The following is a 916-nucleotide window of genomic DNA, read 5'->3' on the forward strand; positions in this document are numbered from 1 at the left end:
GAGAGAGAGAGAGAGCCTACCTCGCCTGCAGAGCGCGCACCGTCTCTTCATCGCGCTTGGCCTGTCTCTCATCCAGCAGCAGCTGCTCCAGCTCCGCTTGTATGCGCTCTAGCTCCTGTCTCTGCAGTCGCTCTAGCTCGGCTACCTCTGCATGCTGTCTCGTCTGCTCCTCGGCTTCCAACCGCGCCTACAATCACACCGCCATGACCATGTACGGAGCCTGCCTGATCTACACTATAGCCCACGAAAGCAGGCAAACAACTGACCGACCGACAGACCGAATGACCGACTGACCGACCGACCGACAGCCGCCGACCGACCGACCGACCGGCTGACGGCCCGCCCGACCGACCGAACGACCGACCGGCTGACGGCCCGCCCGACCGACCGAACGACCGACCGACCGACCAACCGACCGACTGAATGACTGATCATGATTGATTGAATTACTGACTGGCTGACTAACTGAGTGCAACACAACTAGTATGCTATTATAGACATGAACAACAGACGTGGTTTCATCGTCGTCGTCGTCGTCGGATTCACGGACCTGTCTCTCAGCTTCCAGCTGCTGCTGCGTCAGGTGCATCTTCTTAGAGTCGAGCTGAGCGCGTCTCTCCTCCTCGTCCTTCTGCCTCTGAAGGTCGGCTGCCATCTTAGCGGCATCTTGCCTCGCGCTCGTCTCCGCCAGTTCCCGTTTCTGCGCGAGAAATCATCATATAGGCATTGGTACGCACACACGTACGCACACACACCCGCACGCACACACGCACACACACGCGCACGCACACGCGCACACACACGCACGCACGCACGCACGCACGCGCACACGCACGCACGCACACACACGCACACGCATGCACGCACACACACACACGCACGCACGCACGCACGCACGAACGCGCACACGCACGCG

The 916-nt window shown here is 60.7% G+C and overlaps 1 protein-coding gene across 1 annotated transcript; it reads right to left on the reverse strand.

The window, feature by feature from the left end:
- Window positions 1-20: 20 nt before the first annotated feature.
- LOC106820485 (switch-associated protein 70-like) lies at window positions 21-700 on the reverse strand (the record flags this gene model as incomplete). The annotated part of the gene is made up of 2 exons (XM_014824996.1): window positions 21-187; window positions 551-700. Coding segments are annotated over 2 exons (317 nt in total), but the record flags the coding sequence as incomplete, so codon positions are not given.
- Between the last annotated feature and the right edge of the window lie 216 nt (window positions 701-916).

The sequence above is a fragment of the Priapulus caudatus genome, unplaced genomic scaffold (genome assembly GCF_000485595.1).
Source record: "Priapulus caudatus unplaced genomic scaffold, Priapulus_caudatus-5.0.1 Scaffold14491, whole genome shotgun sequence".
Taxonomy (NCBI): domain Eukaryota; kingdom Metazoa; phylum Priapulida; class Priapulimorpha; order Priapulimorphida; family Priapulidae; genus Priapulus; species Priapulus caudatus.